The sequence below is a fragment of the Ranitomeya variabilis genome, chromosome 4 (assembly GCF_051348905.1).
Source record: "Ranitomeya variabilis isolate aRanVar5 chromosome 4, aRanVar5.hap1, whole genome shotgun sequence".
Taxonomy (NCBI): Eukaryota; Metazoa; Chordata; class Amphibia; order Anura; family Dendrobatidae; genus Ranitomeya; species Ranitomeya variabilis.
Window position 1 is genome coordinate 262,229,190 of NC_135235.1, and position 17,852 is coordinate 262,247,041.

Consider the following 17,852-nt stretch of genomic DNA (forward strand, 5'->3'; position numbering starts at 1 on the left):
GACGCACAGGGGGCGGGGCTAAAACCGGAAGTTGGACGCCGGCCGTTTTTTTTGCAAAAATCACCACTGTCCTGCATGCGGCGGGGGCGGAGGGGGGGCAGTTGGAGGTGGAGGGGGGGGGGGTGGGGCACGGATTTGCAGGTGGAGGAAAAGATTCTGGCCACACACCTGCACATGTTCCGGATTCGGGGGTGGGCTATATATAGCCAAGCATAACGCTGCAGGGCTGCTTGTTTAGCCCATCTGCAGCTATGGATGAGCCGGAAGCTGCCGTCGGTCTGCTGGAGCAGGAGCAGGACAGATCCTCGGTGGCTCCTTCAGAACAATTATTAACCTTAGGGCTCTTAATAATTTCCTGACCGTCCAATCATTTAAGATGGAAACTATTAACACCGCAATAAAGCTGCTGTTTAAAAACTGCTTTATGGTAGTATTGGATTTGAAGGACGCCTATTACCATATCCCTATTTATGCAGGTCACCAACGATACCTGAGGGTGGCGGTAAGGTTGGATGGGGTAATCAGACATTTCCAGTATAGGGCCCTCCCCTTTGGTATATCGGTCGCCCCTCGAGTGTTTACCAAAGCTATGGCGGAAGTTATGGCACACCTGCATGAGTCCAACATTCTAATAATCCCCTACCTGGACGATCTCCTTATCGTAGGTAAAACGGCGGATCACTGTCTGGAACAGTTACATAAAGTGATGTCTGCTCTGGAGTGTCTGGGGTGGATGCTAAATGTTAAAAAATCACGCTTACAGCCCATGACGGTGCAGCGATTTTTAGGCCTGACCCTGGATTCCCAGGTTCAAGAATGCCGTTTGCCTCAAGAGAAAATTGATCGCCTGCACCTTCAGGTGCTGAATGCCTCTAAAAACCCCACCATGTCCCTTAGAAGAGCCATGTCTCTGTTGGGCTCTCTCTCGTCCTGTATTCCAGCGGTCCGATGGGCCCAGTATCATACGAGGATACTTCAGGGTGAGGTGCTGTTACAACAAAAAAGGTTGGGGGGATGTCTGGAGAGCCTGATGACCCTATCCCAAGACGCTATTATGTCCCTCGGATGGTGGCTAGACCAAGAGAACCTGTCCACAGGGGTCCCCTGGGAATATAATGTAACTCGTATAGTCACCTCGGACGCTAGCCCTTCTGGGTGGGGGGCTCACATGGGGGATACGTTGGTCCAGGGGCTTTGGGATCGGGATCAGATAGAAATGTCTTCCAACCTAAAGGAGTTAACGGCTGTGGAACAGGCAGTTAAATCACTCCTTGTCTATCTACAGGGCCACCACGTGCGGGTATTCTCGGACAATCGGGTCGCCGTGGCATACATAAATCACCAAGGCGGGACTCGTTCCAAATCCCTAATGTGCGTAGCAGATCGTCTATTCCATCTAGCAGAGCAACATCTTCTCTCATTGACGGCTCTTCAAATAAGAGGGGCAGAAAACACTACGGCGGATTTCTTAAGCCGCAACACATTGAGGCAGGGAGAGTGGTCCCTGAACGACTCCATCTTCAACCTCATCGTGGAAAGATGGGGTCAACCAGAGGTAGACCTGTTTGCCACAAAAGAAAACAGGAAAGTGGCACAATTCTGCTCTCTCAACCCCAGAGAAAATCCTCTGTCAGTAGACGCCCTCCTCATAGACTGGAACTTCAGGCTAGCCTACGCCTTTCCTCCCCTGTCTCTACTTCCTCTGGTGGTGAGGAAAATCAGGAAGGACAAAGCCACAGTAATAATAATTGCCCCCTTCTGGCCCAGAAGGACGTGGTTTCCATGCCTGAGGGCTATGTCGATATCCGACCCATGGGTCTTGCCAGACATCCCGGATCTCCTATCCCAGGGCCCAGTCTACCATCCTCGGGCGGTTGGCCTTCATCTGACGGCGTGGATTTTGAGTGGGCGCTGTTAAAGGATAGGGGGTTCTCTCCGGGCCTCATTAACACTCTGCTGAAGAGCAGAAAAATAATCACCACAAAGATTTATGTTAGGATCTGGAAGAAGTTCCTTCAAAACTCGGGGGTAATAGCTGGTCAGTCAATACCAATAGACCAGATTTTAGAATTCTTACAGAAGGGGTTGGATATGGGGTTATCCCCAAATACACTTAAAGTGCAGGTATCAGCCTTAGGGGCCCTCTTTGGCTGCAACATTGCTGAGAATCACTGGGTCAGCAGATTCATCAGAGCGACAAAACGGTCTAGGCCAATGGTGAAGAATAGGGTCATGCCATGGGACCTGAACCTAGTCCTCTCGGCCATGACAGAGGCCCCATTTGAGCCAATTGCATCAGCCTCTATTAAAAATGTATCCCTTAAAGTAGCCTTCCTGGTGGCCCTAACATCGGCGCGTAGGATAGGCGACATCCAAGCATTATCCAGGGTTCCCCCTTACATGCAGCTTAGGGATGATAGAGTGATACTATCCCCTGATCCAGCATATCTTCCTAAAGTAGTGTCCAGGTTCCACAGAACACAGGAAATAGTTCTTCCATCCTTCCTCCCCAATCCTACTAACGATAAGGAAAGGAAGCTACACACTTTAGATGTAAAAAGATGTATCCTGGAATATCTGGCAGTAACTGATCCCTGGAAGATAGATAACGCCCTATTCATGTCCTATCAGGGTAGTAGGAAGGGTCACAGGGCATCAAAATCTACTTTAGCTAGATGGATCAGGGAGGCTATCTCGCTGGCATACATCTCAAAGGGCAAGCCGGCGCCTGAAGGTCTGAAAGCGCATTCCACTAGAGCTATGGCGGCTTCGTGGGCGGAAAGATTGGAGGTGTCGATCGACCAAATTTGTAAGGCTGCTACTTGGTCTTCCCCAAACACATTCTATAACCACTATAGATTGAACTTGGGTGCCTCTTCTGACCTTTCCTTTGGTGTAAGGGTGCTGCAAGCTGTAGTCCCTCCCTAGTTAGTTACTCTCTGTAATTCTCTCCGTAGTGCTGTCATGGACGACCGATAAAGTCTTAGTTACTCACCGGTTAACGGTGTTTTTCGGAGTCCATGACAGCACCTGTACATACCCTCCCGTCTTCTTAAGTTCTGGGTGTACACCTCTTCCTTTATTTATATAATTCACGGGTAGTGAATAGTTAGTTATTGTATCATTGTTTATTATGTATGCTATTAACCTTGGTAGTCCTCTTGTGCTCTGTAAACCAACTGATGCGTGGGAGAGGTGCCGCCCTTATGTATCTGTAGGTTTCCTGTTCCTGAAGGGCGGATCCCCTCTCTCCGTAGTGCTGTCATGGACTCCGAAAAACACCGTTAACCGGTGAGTAACTAAGACTTTTCTTGCTACAAATCCATCCCTCTCTGCACTGCTGTGGTCGCTATGCATGCCACCATGCCAGATTGGATCAGTGGCCTCATCATCGGCCTCTTTGGCTTCCAATTCCTCAATCTGATATTCCTTCTGAGCTGCAATTTGAGGCTGATATTATATGGCAACTGTGCCTTATGATTATCCTCCACCTCTTCAGACATCAATTGACTTTCCCCAACGTGCCTTTCTTCTGGCCATAGGTGCTCAAATGTTTGGCCATCACTGCACTCCACCTCTCATAGCCCTCTTTAATGGTGCATGGTTTGAGAGGCCTGACAAATTTCAAGGGAACATAAACAGTTCCTCAGAGTGCCAGTTGGGTTCATATGTCTCCTGGGACTCTTGATGTTGGGAGGAAGAAGAACCAGGTTGAGGATTCAGAGGCCCAGCCTCTTGGCTACTGGGACTGGACCATGTGGAAGACTTCATGGTTCTGCTTGTCAACACACTGGAGTCTTTGTCTGCCATCCAACCCACAACATCCTTGCACTTGTCTGGGTTCTTAGGGTTGTACCGCGCTGACTAAACTTTGACAGGAACCTAGAGCGAGATACAGTCACTTTCAGATGTCACACGGCCTTGGCGGGCACCACCACATCCATGTCCCTTAATATCACCCTTTCTCATCCCGAATGCGTTATGCTTATGAAACCAAAAAATGATGGCTTTATTTTTCACAAGTATCCTTACAAAGGTCTTATGTACAAATTCACTGTATCTAGTAATATGTGGCTATTTTTTTGTAGATCGTCTTGCTGACACACTCCAAATACAGAGTAATGAAGATTATTGCCCCTACTAAATTGTCATGTCATGTAAGATTATCTGTACCCAGATTACACCTGTCGCACAACTGCTAGACAAATATTAGTTATTTTGCATGGAAAATAGCAGAGTGCTGCAGCATGTACTTCCAATGATGAGAACACCCAGGTGACTTCCTTTCACCCGCCCTCCCTCCCCTCTATTAAATCTCTCCTTTCTAAATCCCCATCTAACAAACAACTAGTCTTGACAATTTTCAGCTCTTAAAAGATCTTTTTGGAATAAATAACACTCACCTTAACCTCCTATCACTCTCCCTACGTTACTTTCACTCTCCCTACACTACTGAAACTATGCTCTCCCTACTCTGGTTCCGGCTGCAATGTGCGCAAGATGGCATCGGCAGCCTTTAAATAGTATATATACACAATAATTTGCTCAATATTATTCCTCAGTATAACTCCCCCTAGGGGACACTGTACCATTAACAGTTAGATATATCACAAAAGGCGTGATCAAAAAATACACTGACCTCGACCATGGTACTATTATAAAACAATTTTTATTTGAATAATTACTTATAAAAACAGCATATTACTACTACTACAAGAAAGGGTACTAGAACCACAAAAAAGGGACAAATCTGCCATAGGTCAACCCAAATTACAAACTGGCTAACACACTTAATATTTTTATGGCTGCCACAACTGTATAGCTTTTTGTAAATAAATCATGTGATGACATTTAGGGGTAAGTATATATGTTTGCCCATATGAGCATACCATTGTCTAGGTAGCAACACGCTAATCCTCTTAATCTCATAGAGTGTTCCCCCACTGTATGCTGTCTATATGTTATAAGGCATACCTATTTGTTAATCACATGGGGATAATCCTCGGCGTCCCTCTGCCCCGACGGAGGCGTCTGAAGAAGCGGTGTGAAACGCGCGTCGGGGCAGAGGGACGCCGAGGATTATCCCCATGTGACTAACAAATAGGTATGCCTTATAACATATAGACAGCTGCATGCTTTTTACATGTGGGGGAACACTATGAGATTAAGAGGATTAGCGTGTTGCTACCTTGACAATGGTATGCTCATATGGGCAAACATATATACTTACCCCTAAATGTCATCACATCACATGATTTATTTACAAAAAGCTATACAGTTGTGGCAGCCATAAAAATATTAAGTGTGTTAGCCAGTTTGTAATTTGGGTTGACCTATGGCAGATTTGTCCCTTTTTTGTGGTTCTAGTACCCTTTCTTGTAGTAGTAGTAATATGCTGTTTTTATAAGTAATTATTCAAATAAAAATTGTTTTATAATAGTACCATGGTCGAGGTCAGTGTATTTTTTGATCACGCCTTTTGTGATATATATAGCCTTTAAATAGTGCCTATGATGCTGAAAGGCTAGCCAATCACAGTAATGCCACATCAAAAATGGCATTGGCATTACTGTGATTGGCAAGCCAGCCCAGCATGTTCATTGACTCCAAATAAAGCACCAAACATGCTGGATGAGTCACTCGAATATACCAAGGCGAATACCTAATTTGATCATCACTACTAGTGATGAGCGAGTATACTCATCAGTATACTCGGAGATTTAGTTTTTCTTGCCGCAGCTGAATGATTTACATCTGTTAGCCAGCATAAGTACATGTGGGGGTTGCCTGGTTGCTAGGGTATCCCCACATGTACTTATGCTGGCTAACAGATGTAAATCATTCAGCTGCGGCAAGAAAAACTAAATCTTTGAACACTAAATAATACTCGGAGGACCCTCGAGCGTGCTAGAGAAATCTCGAGTAACGAGTATATTCGCTCATCACTAATCACTACCCGTTTTACATAAGAGATGTGGTTTGGATACTCCCATTTTATACCTCCAATCCAAATGTGACATGACTAGAACCTTGCTGTGCTTTTCCAACAGTGCCAATTATTATAAAGCTGCAAGATTTTGAACATTTTGATCTGAGTGAACAAATGTAGACCTTACTACTGACATTTAAAATTTTATTTTGAATTGGCTATGATTGTAAAAAAACGGGGTGGTAGACTCGGCAAAACTCCTGCTTACCACTAAGGTAAAAAGATTAATATCTCTATATTATTACTTGGTTCTTTCCTTTTGCTGCTAGCCCAGATCACTATTAAGCCTTTACACACTGAAGCACTTTATGCAATCACTTTGAGAAAAGGGCTAAGGTTTTCTGATGGATTTCATGTTTTATCATTAGTTTATAGGCACTGAGGCACTTTACATATCTATTTGAGAGCGATTCGGAGGTTTACTGCTCTTGATTTTCTCCTACTTCTCTGAGTTTATGATCTAGCATCTATATATATAATTGTCTAAGGGTTTTTCTGTCTGTCCTGGAAATCCCGCGTCTCTGATTGGTCGAGGCCGCCAGGCGACGGGCACAGTATCGACGTAGATGTCATAATGGTTGCCATGGCGACGATGATGTCATAAAGGTTGCCTCGACCAATCAGTGACGGGCACAGTCTGCCGCGAATTCTGGAATCATCATTGTCCATATACTACGGGGACATGCATATTCTAGAATACCCGATGCGTTAGAATCGGGCCACAATCTAGTGTATATATATAATGATGGAGTATTTTTTTGCTATATGTTGATTTATTCTGTATCCAGTGCTTTATCATGTACAACATTTTGTGATTGAGTAAATCTAATATATAATGAGCAAATCTAATATATCATGCAGTGATTTTTTTGTAATTCAAGGCAGTTTTTTTGGCCAAGTCTTTCTTGTGACATGAAGCATCCTTTTAGCAATATGTATTTATATGCTTAATACAATGATTTTTGATATATACACTCCTTTTTTCCTTCTGTTCTGTGTGAGGGTATGATGGTTATATTGTGATACTGTTACCTGGTGTTTTAAGGTTATTGAGGACTAATATGTATGTAGATTGCAAAATAAGGTAGACAGAAGATACCCAATATTACACTAAGACCGCAGTCATATCTTTTGTATTGTAAAAACAATGACAGTGGAATCTTTCTAATATTTGGGCAAATACCTCACCTGCATTCTTCTGTGTCAGCATGAAGTTTTGTGGCATGGCTCCAATCAAAAGCTCCTGTACGTGAGTCCACCCATCTTTTCAGCTCAATGATGCAGCTGTCTCTAGACTTCAGCACTATGATATGGTTGAAAAACTCACAGGCTGCGTATAAATGGTAAACCATAGAACCAAGACTGAGGTCAATCAAGACGTCTCCTTTAATATGACCTGCAGAAGAAAATCCAAATATTGAAATATACAAATATATACACGTCAGAAAGTCACAGTATCAGTCACCAATTCCTAAACATGCTACAATACTTTCACTGTAAACTATGGGTGGATTCATTTGTTGTTGTTTTTTCTTTTTATATTACTTTTCTTTTATGTTATGTGATATTTATTAATGTTCAAAAAAGAAGAGAATGTCCAGCTTCACCGAATCCGTAAAAAAGAGTTTTCTTTATTCACAAACTTTATACATAGAGGATACAGACTTCAGCACGAACCATATGGATAAGAATCTCAACGCGTTTCTGGAGACTAAGCTTCCTTAATCATGACAACTTATTAATGTTGTTGCACCAAATTCTTCAAATTGGAGAGACCCCAGGACATAATAAGGACTGAATTTCATGGGAAAATTCAAACAAAAAGGCAAATTCTAAATTCGCCTGATCTGGTCATCCATACCTCAGCATTGTCATCTGCTAAAGTTCCCCTGTAGTCACTGTGGTTATGGTGCGCCACCAGGACCGGACTGGCCATCTGGCAACTCTTGCAAATGCCAGAAGTGCCTGTCTGGTCATGGGCTGCTTTGTCTGTTACTTTGTTAACAGAATCGGTGTTCTCAAGACACCCATACTGTTAAGAGTTGTGATGGAGCACAAAGTTGCTGACTCTGGCACTTACCCCAGCAGGCCAAGGGTATCATTAGACATATTGGTCTTGTAGAAAATCTTCCTTCCCTCCATCCAGGGTAATATTAGTAGTATATTCCCATCTGGTTCATGGGGACGGGGACACCATGGACCTGTGTGATTTCAAATGCCAGGACTGAATTTCAGCCTCAGTCCGTACCTGTGCGCCACCATGCCTGTAAATATATTTACCTACGTTCGGGGCCCACTCAAATGTGCCCCCATCCGCCCCATGCTGAACCCCTTTTCCACATCTCTTCTGTGCATTTTTCTTTATTAATAGCTTATGCTGCCCTTTATAAGCTAAATAAATATGTTTGCATAGTTCACAACCCTAGAGGATCCAGCAGTCCCGATTTTGGGGAGATGTTCTGGGAGACGAAGACTATGGTAGTGACTTTCAGTCACTCAGTTTCCTTTCCTGTAATGTCTTGTCCCCTGTATTGCAGTCACTACATGCTCCTGAGTTCATTGCTCAGCAGCTCCTACTCCTCCCATGAGGAGTGCTCAGCATCTCTCTGCTCTCTACTTACTGACATTCATTTCATTAACTCAGAATTTTCTTTTCTTGAAGTCTGATTTTCCCAGGGATTTAAACTTCCAACCTGCAGCGATAGCAAAAGCCACAGGCTGCACTGTCACATATTGGAGGATTTTCTTTGCATTGTATTGTTCTTAATTTCTTGCAACCTTATATTACTACATGTCTAGCATCTCTAGATATCAGTGCATTTCTATATACTTGTATTTTAGTGATAAAGTCAGAGATTTTTTTTGCTCTAAAAATGCTGAAAAACAATGAAAATTAATTACAACAATGATATTTGTAACGCACTTAAAAAAAAAATAAACAACACATTTCAGCAAATAACAGACATATTTGATATCCCTGTTATCAAAACAACCCTTACAATACAGTGAACATATTATTTATGGTGATTGGTTAATGGTGTAAAAATGGCGTGATTGAATTTTTCTTCCTTACACACAATTATGTCAGGAAGGATTCCTGTCGGCCTTTTACAGTTTGACCACTAGTGGCTGCTATTGTTCTCCTTGATAATTGCACTGCAATTCCACTCCTTACCACTGAAGGCTGCTGCTGTGTACTGAAATTGCGCTTTACTAAGATGGCAGATTCTGAACCTGTGGAATCCATCTTGTTTCCTGTTTGGGTCTACTTAAAGGTACATAGTTGCTTGAGTATCCTGTTATGATACTGGTGTAGCACTTCTGGAATCAAGTGGCTGGTTGTGTACGAGCAAGGAGCAGCAAGCAGTAATAGAAGTCCTTGGAGATTAACAAATAAGTTGTAGGAAACAATCCAGAGATAACTGAGAAAAGTCTGGGTAAGACAGTTCAGGAGCTGGAGACTGGAATTAGACTAAGGGCTCATACTCACTCGCGAGGAACTCAGATGAGTCTCGCACGTCAATACCTGGCGCTGCTGCCGGCACTCAGGAGCGGAGCGTGCGGCTGCATGTATTCCTATGCGGCTGCACGCTCTGATCTGAGTTCCGGGTGCAGTGCTGGGTGTTAACATGCGAGATTCATCCGAGTTTCTCGCAAGTGAGCCCTAATAGCTAGACACAATACTCAAGCAATGAGTGAGAGTTCCATGTGGCTTTAAGTAGGCCCAAACAGGAAACAATAAGGATTCCACAGGTTCACAATCTGCCATGCTAGTAAAGGGCAATTGCAAAACACAACAGCAGCCTCCACTGGTAAGGAGTGGCATTGCAGCACAATTATCAAGGTGAACAATAGCAGCAACTAGTGGTCAAACTGTAGAAGAACAACAGGAATCCTGAAAAAATAATGTAATAAGAGTGTTACACTAAGACTGTGTTCACATATAGCATTAATGCTATATTTTTTTTCTGCCTCATTTTATCTGCAGGTGTCCGCACCATACCACATAATAACAGTAATCTTCTCGGATTATTGTGTTTTTGTTACAATTTTTTGAAGTTTTTTCCCCATTATTTGATCCACTTTTAGTGCAGATTTGAAACCGAATTTTGAAATACTTTTTTTATAGTACAGAAAATCTTTGATTTTGCACTTTGAAATGCAACTGTGTGTTTTTTCATGCAAATTTTCTCAGGCTCTCTATAGAAACATATAGAGAAAAAAAGCAACAAAAAATGTAGCAATTCAACAGCATCATTAGACGTACAGTGGAAAAGGAATTTTCAAAAAATCCCATGCACTTTCTGACATTTAGACCATGTTCATATGTAGCGCAAGTGCTGCTTTAAAAAACAGTGAAAATATTAAAAGTATAAAAATATGAAAAAAACCAAAACTATAAGTTCAAATCACTACCATTTTCCCCGTTACAAATAAAGTTAATAAAAAATACATACAGTATATGTAGTATCGCCACATAAAATTGCTTATTTTCATCTCTACTTTTGACTTATTAAATACAAATGAAAACAAAGGTTACTTTTTAGCTTTTTATCATTTTACAGTGTTCTGAAAACTACAGACAGGAAACAATTACTCTACTAACCCCAGAGATCTTACTATTCATCATATGGAATGAACACTGCCTTGCTCTGCTTCCTTTGCTTGATATGTGTTGGGCTTTGTGTTTTCCCCCTCTGATCTCCAAAACCACTGACATTTTGTTAAAATGATCTAAAAAGAACAATTATGATACCTACCTTCTGTAAACGTTTTTCTAAGATTTTCAATGGGAAATATCAAGGAATCCTCACGAGCGACCCTATCAGGGTTATCTGACACGTAACTCTCCAAATGTTGTCTTGAATCAAAGTCATCTTCATGGTAGAGTTTATAGGTGCTGGAATCCATTCTATAATGTTGTATCAGAGGCAGAGTGACTGGTTCACTGGTGATCAACGTCTTTATATCATCACCAGAAATCAATTTACAAAGCATGTTAGTAAGGATTATGTTTACCTATCATATCACAAGTTCTTCTTTTTATTTTTACAGTCATGCAGTCCTGTATTTACATGGTGATTAAAATATCGCAAAAAGAAGAAGAAATAATGTGTAACCTATTAAGGACCAGACTTTCGAGAATACACACCATTTTTGAGTTTGCTTTTTGCTATTGAAAAATTGATACTGTTCTGTCCATGATTGCACATGTCCTGTGACAAAGCCTGGTGAAACATGAGACAGGATGCCTTACCACTATAGGGTTTGAATGGAAATTCGGACTAAAACTTTGTATTCTGGATTGTTTTGCTGACTACTTTCAGTGCTGGTTGAAGGTGCTCATGTGTTGGGCACTTCCAAGAGGTTCAAGTCCATAGTGTGTAGTTGGCAAGGTAACACTCAAGGTTGCTTCCTCCATCCCCTCCCGCCAACCATGGACAACAGAAACGGGATCATTATCCTCTTTATCTCCTGACTGTTGCATGTCCATCAGCTTTTCCTCCTCATCCTCCTCAATTTGTTCCTCGGCTCCTGCACCTTCATTAACCATTTGTCTGGTACCATACCATGAGCCCCTTCGACCGCTATAATCCACTCTCCCATGGCACCCACCTGCGCGATGACAGTCCGGAACTTAGAAATATTGTTATCCTTTCCGCATCCTCCTTTGCTTTCACCTCTTTTTCTGGGACCACCACCTCCTCACGCAGACTATTCAAAGTGTGCTCCAGCATGTAGATGACCGGAATAGTGATGCTGATGATGACATCGTCAGTGCTAACCATCTTAGTAGTCATTTCAAAACTGTGCAGAAGAGTGCAGAGGTCCTTCATCTGTGCCGACTAAGCAAGTGTGATTTGCACCACATCCATATTGCGTTGACCCAGGCAATGCAGAAGGACATACCACACCAGGATTTGTCAATGCTGCCACAGTCACTGCAACATGTGCAGAGTGGAATTCCACTGTGTCGGCACATTGCATATCATACGGTTAACAGGCAGGCCGAAAGCCCTCTTTAGTGATACAAGTCATTGACCTGGGGGGTGAAACAGTGGAAGTGAGCACACAGCGACTGTACATTCTGCAGCAGTGCATCCACGCCGGGATAGCAGCAGAGAAATTGCTGGACCACCAGGTTGAGGGCACGAGCCATGCAAGGCACGTGTGAGATTGCCCCAGCAAAGGGCCACCACCAGGTTTTCACCATTATCGGACATGGCCTTCCCTGGCTCCAGTTTCAGTGGAGACAGCCATTTCTCAAACTTGGTGTCACGATATGTATATCGACCCAGCAGGGGGTCGGTCAGCAGATGGCACAACACACACAACGGGATGGTATAGGGGAGAGAAAGGCCCTACCAATAGGGAAATGAGAGATGGTCACCACCTGAGCTCAAACCTGAGCCTGTCCCTGTACTCCCCTAATGCCCTAAGTGGGTCCTTCCCCCAATCCACCATCAGGAACTTAGTCCCTCTCTGCCACCTAACACTGCCATGGCTAGTGCACTGGCCGGCAAGGGCGCTAGCCTCACCACTGCAAATAGTACAACACAGAGGACAGTGACAAACATGAGAAAGACAAGGTGAAAACACAACACTTAGCGTCCAGTCTCTGCTGCCAAGCTCCAAACCGCAGATGACACAGAAACAGGATTCCAAAACTCCAGAAGTAGCTGACATCTGTGAGCTGCAACTGCAAAGCTGGTCTCCTTAGAGAAACTCTATCACCAACAGTCAGCTGACGCATCAGGTAACCATCTAAAGGATGGTGGTAGTGGTCACCACCCACATCAGCTGACTCAGCAACTCTGCAGTTGCCAGCAAGAGAAAACTGACATTAACTTCCACTGGTCCTGAAAGGAAAAAAGCTACATTTAAAACAGAGTGGAACCAGAGCTGCCACAAATCCAAAAATGCATCTCGACAGTACCCCCCTCTCAATCAGGGGACTCTATATCCTCAACATCGGACCTAACCGGAAACGACGTACAGTGATTACTAGTGATGAGCGAGTATACTCATTGCTCAGCTGTCCTCGGAGTATTTTGGCATGCTTAGAGATTCAGTTTGTGTCGATGCAGCTGCATGATTTGCGGCTGCTAGACAGCCTGAATACATGTGATGGTTCCCTAACAAACAGGCGGTATTGTATTCAGGTTGTCCAGCAGCCGCAAATCATGCAGCTGTGTCGACAAAAACTAAATCTCCGAGCATGCTAAAATACTCAGAGGACACCCCAGCATGCTTGGGAAAACCCAAGCAACGAGTATACTTGCTCATCACTAGTGAGGACGAGTCGATCCACTAGGGTTCACCTCTGCAGTCACCTGATCCACAGGTTTACAGCAAACGCAATCTAGTGGACATGGCAACAACTGTTGTGAGTTTGGTTTTTGGGCTCCCCCAGTGGTCACTGGTGGTACTGGACTTGTGTGCTTCACTTTCTCTGTTCACCTGTTTCCATCAGGATATGGGTGTATCCTATTTAGCCTTGCTGCTCAGTTATTCTAGTGCCGGCCATCAATGTAACCAGAGCCTTTCTGTTGCATGTTCCTGCTTCTAGACTACTATCAGCTAAGTTGGACTCTTAGTCCTAAGTTTGTTTTGCATTTTTGTTCCAGTTCAGTTATGTTATTTTTCTGTAGCTGGAAGCTCTTGTGGACCGAAATTGCCACTCCGGTGTCATGAGTTGACACATGAGTCTTAAAGTAATTTCGGGATGGTACTTTAATAGGGTTTTCAGCTGACCGTGAAGTTCCCTATTGTATCTTCTTGCTATCTAGTAAGCGGACCTCGCTTTGCTGAACCTACCTTCATACTGCGTATGTCTTTTCCTCTGAACTCACCGTCAATATATGTGGGGGGCTTCTGTCTCCTTTTTGGGGGAATTTCCCTAGAGGTAAGCTAGGTCTGTCTTTTCCTCTATTAGGGTTAGTTAGTCCTCCGGCTGGCGCTAGGCGTCTAGGGATAAAACGTAGGTACGCCACCCGGCCACTGTTAGTTGTGTGGTAGGTTTAGCTCACGGTCAGCTCGAGATTCCATCACCCAAGAGCTGTTCTGTTATTTATGTTCTCTGACGTTCCCTTGCCATTGGGAACCATGACAAACAACGTAGTCTCCGGAGGCGGAACTAATTTCCAGAGCACCGACCTGTGGAATACGTTGTGTACTTGCATTACTGGGGGTAGCTCCATCTGGAAAGTTCCCAAGCTGAGAATGGCTGACATCCAATATGGCACGATCACCCCAGAACTCCACGTCTCAGTTGCGTACATCCATCTGATGTTTTTGGTGGACACCCACGTTCAGACTCCGGTTTTAGAGCCTAGAATTCCAAGTCCTGATTTGTTTTTTAGGAATAGGTCCAAATTTTTGAGCTTTAAAAATAACTGTAAACTGTTTTTTGCTCTGAAACCACGTTCCTCTGGTGATCCCATACAGCAGGTTAAAATTGTCATTTCTCTGCTGCGCGGCGATCCTCAGGATTGGGCATTTTCCCTGGAATCTGGGAATCCTGCTTTGCTTAATGTAGACACCTTTTTTCAGGCGCTAGGGTTATTGTATGATGAACCTAATTCAGTGGATCATGCTGAGAAGACCTTGTTGGCCCTGTGTCAGGGTCAAGAAGCGGCAGATCTTATTGCCAGAAATTTAGAAAATGGTCTGTGCTGACTAAATGGAATGAGGAGGCCTTGGCGGCAATTTTCAGAAAGGGTCTTTCTGAGTCCGTTAAAGATGTTATGGTGGGGTTCCCCACGCCTGCTGGTCTGAGTGATTCTATGTCTCTGGCCATTCAGATTGATCGGCGCTTGCGCGAGCGCAGAGTTGTGCACACTATGGTGTTGTCCTCCGAGCGGAGTACTGAGCCTATGCAGTGTGATAGGATTTTGTCGAGAGCTGAACGACAAGGATTCAGACGTCAGAATAAGTTGTGTTTTTACTGCGGCGATTCTGCTCATGTTATTTCTGATTGCCCTAAGCGTACAAAGAGAATCGCTAGTTCCGTTACCATCAGTACTGTACAACCTAAATTTCTGTTATCTGTGACCCTGATCTGCTCATTAGCGTCATTTTCTGTCATGGCATTTGTGGATTCAGGCGCCGCTTTGAACTTAATGGACTTAGAATTTGCCAAACGTTGTGGTTTCCCCTTACAGCCTTTGCAGAACCCTATTCCTTTGAGGGGTATTGATGCTACACCGTTGGCTAAAAATAAACCTCAGTTTTGGACACAGCTGACCATGTGCATTGCGCCAGCCCATCAGGAAGATTGTCGCTTTCTGGTGTTGCAGAATTTGCATGATGCTATTGTGCTGGGTTTCCCATGGTTACAGGTACATAATCCAGTGTTAGATTGGAAATCTATGTCTGTGACTAGTTGGGGTTGTTAGGGGGTTCATGGTGACATTCCTTTGATGTCAATTTCCTCTTCCCCTTCTTCTGAAATTCCTGAGTTTTTGTCAGATTTCCAGGATGTATTCGATGAGCCCAAGTCCAGTTCCCTTCCACCGCATAGGGACTGTGATTGTGCTATTGACTTGGTTCCAGGCTGTAAGTTCCCTAAAGGCCGACTTTTCAACATGTTTGTGCCAGAACATGCCGCCATGCGGAGTTATGTTAAGGAGTCATTGGAGAAGGGGCATATTTGGCCATCTTCTTCACCTTTGGGAGCAGGTTTTTTCTTTGTTGCCAAGAAGGATGGCTCCTTGAGACCCTGTTTTGATTATTGCCTCTTGAATAAGATCACGGTCAAATTCCAATACCTTTTGCCTTTGCTTTCTGATTTGTTTGCTAGGATTAAGGGGGCTAGTTGGTTTACTAAGATTGACCTTCGAGGGGCATATAATAATCTTGTGCGTATTAAGCAGGGTGATGAATGGAAAACTGCGTTTAATACGCCGAAGGCCATTTTGAATACCTTGTGATGCCATTCGGGCTCTCTAATGCTCCATCTGTGTTTCAGTCCTTCATGCATGATATCTTTCGGAGTTATCTTGATAAATTCATGATTGTATATTTGGATGATATTTTGATTTTTTCCGATGATTGGGAATCTCATGTGAAACAGGTCAGGATGGTATTTCAGATCCTTCGTGATAATGCTTTATTTGTGAAGGGGTCTAAGTGCCTCTTTGGAGTGCAGAAGGTTTCTTTTTTGGGCTTCATTTTTTCTCCATCATCTATAGAAATGGATCCAGTTAAGGTTCAGGCCATTCATGATTGGATTCAGCCCACATCCGTGAAGAGCTTCAGAAATTTTCGGGCTTTGCTAATTTTTATCGCCGTTTCATTGCCAACTTCTCCAGTGTGGTTAAACCCCTGACCCATTTGACGAAGAAAGGCGTGGATGTGACGAATTGGTCCTCTGCGGCGGTTTCTGCCTTTCAGGAGCTTAAAAGCCGATTTACTTCTGCCCCTGTGTTACGTCAGCCAGATGTTTCTCTTTCATTTCAGGTTGAGGTTGACGCTTCTGAGATTGGGGCAGGGGCCGTTTTGTCTCAGAGGAATTCTGATGGTTCCTTGATGAAACCGTGTGCCTTCTTTTCTCGAAAGTTTTCTCCTGCAGAATGCAATTATGATGTCAGCAATCGTGAGTTGTTGGCTATGAAGTGGGCATTTGAGGAGTGGCGACATTGGCTTGAGGGGGCCAAGCACCGTATTGTGGTCTTGACCGATCATAAGCATCTGATTTACCTCGAATCTGCCAAGCGGTTGAATCCTAGACAGGCTCGATGGTCCCTGTTTTTCTCTCATTTTGATTTTGTGGTCTCGTATCTTCTGGGTTCTAAGAATGTTAAGGCGGATGCCCTCTCTAGGAGCTTTTTGCCTGATTCTCCTGCGGTCCTTGAGCCGGTCGGTATTCTGAAGGAAGGGGTGATTCTTTCTGCCATCTCCCCTGATTTACGACGGGCTCTTCAGGAATTTCAGGCTGATAAGCCGGACCGCTGTCCAGTGGGGAAACTGTTTGTTCCTGATAGATGGACTAGTAAAGTGACTTCTGAGGTTCATTGTTCTGTGTTGGCTGGCCATCCTGGGATTTTTGGTACCAGAGAATTGGTTGGTAGGTCCTTTTGGTGGCCTTCTTTGTCACGGGGTGTGCGTTCTTTTGTGCAGTCCTGTGGGACTTGTGTACGGGCTAAGCCTTGCTGTTCCCGCACTAGTGGGTTGCTTTTGCCTTTGCCGGTCCCTGAGAGGCCTTGGACGCATATTTCTATGGATTTTATTTCAGATCTTCCAGTTTCCCATAGGATGTCGGTTATCTGGGTGGTTTGTGACCGGTTTTCTAAGATGGTTCATTTGGTACCTTTGCCTAAATTGCCTTGCTCTTCTGATTTGGTTCCGTTGTTTTTTCAGCATGTGGTTCGTTTGCATGGTATTCCGGAGAATATTGTGTCCGACAGAGGTTCCCAGTTTGTCTCTAGGTTTTGGCGAGCCTTTTGTGCTAGGCTGGGCATTGATTTGTCTTTTTCTTCCGCATTTCATTCTCAGACAAATGGCCAAACCGAGCGAACTAATCAGACTTTGGAAACTTATTTGAGATGCTTTGTGTCTGCTGATCAGGATGATTGGGTGGCTTTCTTGCCATTGGCCGAGTTTGCCCTTAATAATCGGGCTAGTTCTGCTACCTTGGTTTCACCATTCTTTTGTAACTCTGGTTTTCATCCTCGTTTTTCTTCAGGGCAGGTTGAGTCTTCTGATTGTCTTGGGGTGTACTCTGTGGTTGACAGGTTGCGGCAGATTTGGGCTCATGTGGTGGACAATTTGGTGTTGTCTCAGGAGGAGGCTCAGCGTTTTGCTAACCGCCGTCGGTGTGTTGGTTCCCGGCTTCGGGTTGGGGATCTGGTCTGGTTGTCTT

The 17,852-nt window shown here is 44.0% G+C and overlaps 1 protein-coding gene across 1 annotated transcript in view; it reads right to left on the reverse strand.

The window, feature by feature from the left end:
- The window catches only part of LOC143764287 (nicotinamide N-methyltransferase-like), a 92,819-nt gene extending 81,881 nt beyond the window's left edge, over positions 1-10,938 (reverse strand). Inside the window, exons 1-2 of the mRNA XM_077249720.1 lie at positions 10,750-10,938; positions 7,178-7,385 (exon numbers count right to left, since the gene is read on the reverse strand). Coding sequence (XP_077105835.1) covers positions 7,178-7,385; positions 10,750-10,900 — 359 coding nt within the window. The 5' untranslated portion in view covers positions 10,901-10,938. The remainder of the gene's footprint in view (positions 1-7,177; positions 7,386-10,749) is intronic.
- Between the last annotated feature and the right edge of the window lie 6,914 nt (positions 10,939-17,852).